Raw genomic sequence first — 1,556 nt, 5'->3', positions numbered from 1 at the left:
CAGAGATATATTTATATGTTTGTTCATAAAAACTGAAAAATAAGCTCAGAACACGCTGTAAAAAATATTCAATTACTTACCAAACAGGCCAGTTAAGTCAGGAGAACACTGATACCGGCCAAACCACAGATTCGGGGGATCGAGGTGCCCGCACTTATCGCCCCAGGTCTTCGTTGGGGCTGATGTCCCTGAAGGATATGGAAAAAAGAGCATTTATTATCTGCTGGACGGTTCGCGCAGGGGTCTAGCCAGGATCTCAAGAAGTTGCCGCTGTACCAGGAGCCAGCGCAAACAGCTCTGACCGCGCGAGCCACGGAGGCGAGCGTTTCCAGCCTGTGCCCGGGTCAAAGCAGCACCCTTCCCCAGCTCTGCCGGGGGCCCCCGACGGCGGCGGGGACACAGGGCCGACTCCCAGCCGCCCCTCTGTCGGGCCCTGGCGGTTGGTCGCCCGGCCCCCTGCTCTCCGCAGCGCCAAAAAAACTGCACGACATTGCTTACTTCTTTTCTTGCCTCTGTTACCTACAAAGCACTTGGAAAGGCCGTATCTGCGTTCCTTTTTATTTTTTTTTAAACCAGAAAAGAAAGCGAAGTGATACGGTACCTGGTTTGAGATTCTTCACTATTTGAGACTTGGGGGGAAAAAATATTTTTAATAGTGAAGCATCTGCTAAACACTTGCATTAACCTCTGGCTGATAAAAAAGTTTTTTTAACCTTGCCCCCCCTCGTTTTAATTATCTTATGATTATGAGGGTGCAGCCAATCCTGGAAGAGGACCTCAGCAATTAGCAACGTGAACATCAAAAAGTTTTATTGCGGAGAGCGAGAGGCGCCGCCCCCGCCGCCCCGGGATTGGCGTGAGGAGCCTCTGACGACATATATTAACCCGAGCGGCCCTAAAGATGTAGCTGTACATGGAGATCTTGCTGGGAAAATTTGCTTGCTCCCCTCACGGCATCCAGCCCAGGAGAACCGTCGCCGCCACCAGGAGCTCCCGCGGCCACACCACAGACCCCTCCGAGAGCCAGAGCCTCCGCCTTCCAGCTCCAAGGCGCCTGCAGGGCCCCAGATCCTTACCCTGAAAGGAGAGGATCTGAGAAAATGGATGCACGGAGACCTCTCTGAAAAGCCTCCGAGAGAGCCCTGGAGCAGTGAGGACACGTTACTCGCAGCTAAAATCACATTCAAGGACCAAAACAACAACAACCAAAAATTTCATTAAAACAATAAGCGCCCAAGAACCCAGATCAGGCTGGTTGGGGGAGGGGAAGAGGCGGGAAGGGGAGGGTCGCATGGAGGTAGCTTTGCAGTGAACAGTCGACCCCGCCGCCTCCCCGCAGAGCCGGGCTGGCTCCTCCAGCCAGGGCTCGGACTGGACCCCGGATTGCGTGTTAGCCTCGGTGCCAGGAGCGCGGCCCCGGCGTGGTGTCCCGCGACTCCGCGAAGCAGCCTCGAGGAAGCTCGGGCACCTTTGCATGAGCACGAGAGGATTCCGCCTGCGCGCAGCAGCCCGGGAAACAGGAGCCGGCGCGCGGGCCGTGGAGCAAGGCGGGAGCC

General features: G+C 55.8%; 2 protein-coding genes across 2 annotated transcripts in view; one reads left to right on the top strand and one right to left on the bottom strand.

Moving 5' to 3' along the window:
- The window catches only part of LOC102493215 (uncharacterized), a 28,344-nt gene extending 26,868 nt beyond the window's left edge, over positions 1–1,476 (bottom strand). The window contains exons 1-4 of the mRNA XM_027771042.1: positions 1,166–1,476; positions 953–1,077; positions 277–519; positions 81–188 (exon numbers count right to left, since the gene is read on the bottom strand). Of these exons, the coding sequence (XP_027626843.1) occupies positions 81–188; positions 277–519; positions 953–1,077; positions 1,166–1,476 (787 nt within the window). The remainder of the gene's footprint in view (positions 1–80; positions 189–276; positions 520–952; positions 1,078–1,165) is intronic.
- HAND2 (heart and neural crest derivatives expressed 2) overlaps positions 1,475–1,556 on the top strand; it is a 3,354-nt gene continuing 3,272 nt past the window's right edge. The window contains exon 1 of the mRNA XM_006146478.3: positions 1,475–1,547. Coding sequence (XP_006146540.1) covers positions 1,475–1,547 — 73 coding nt within the window. The remainder of the gene's footprint in view (positions 1,548–1,556) is intronic.

The sequence above is a fragment of the Tupaia chinensis genome, unplaced genomic scaffold (genome assembly GCF_000334495.1).
Source record: "Tupaia chinensis unplaced genomic scaffold, TupChi_1.0 Scaffold000179_1, whole genome shotgun sequence".
NCBI classification, from domain to species: Eukaryota; Metazoa; Chordata; class Mammalia; order Scandentia; family Tupaiidae; genus Tupaia; species Tupaia belangeri.
Note: the sequence above shows the minus strand (reverse complement) of the source record. Positions and strands in the feature narration are given on the sequence as shown.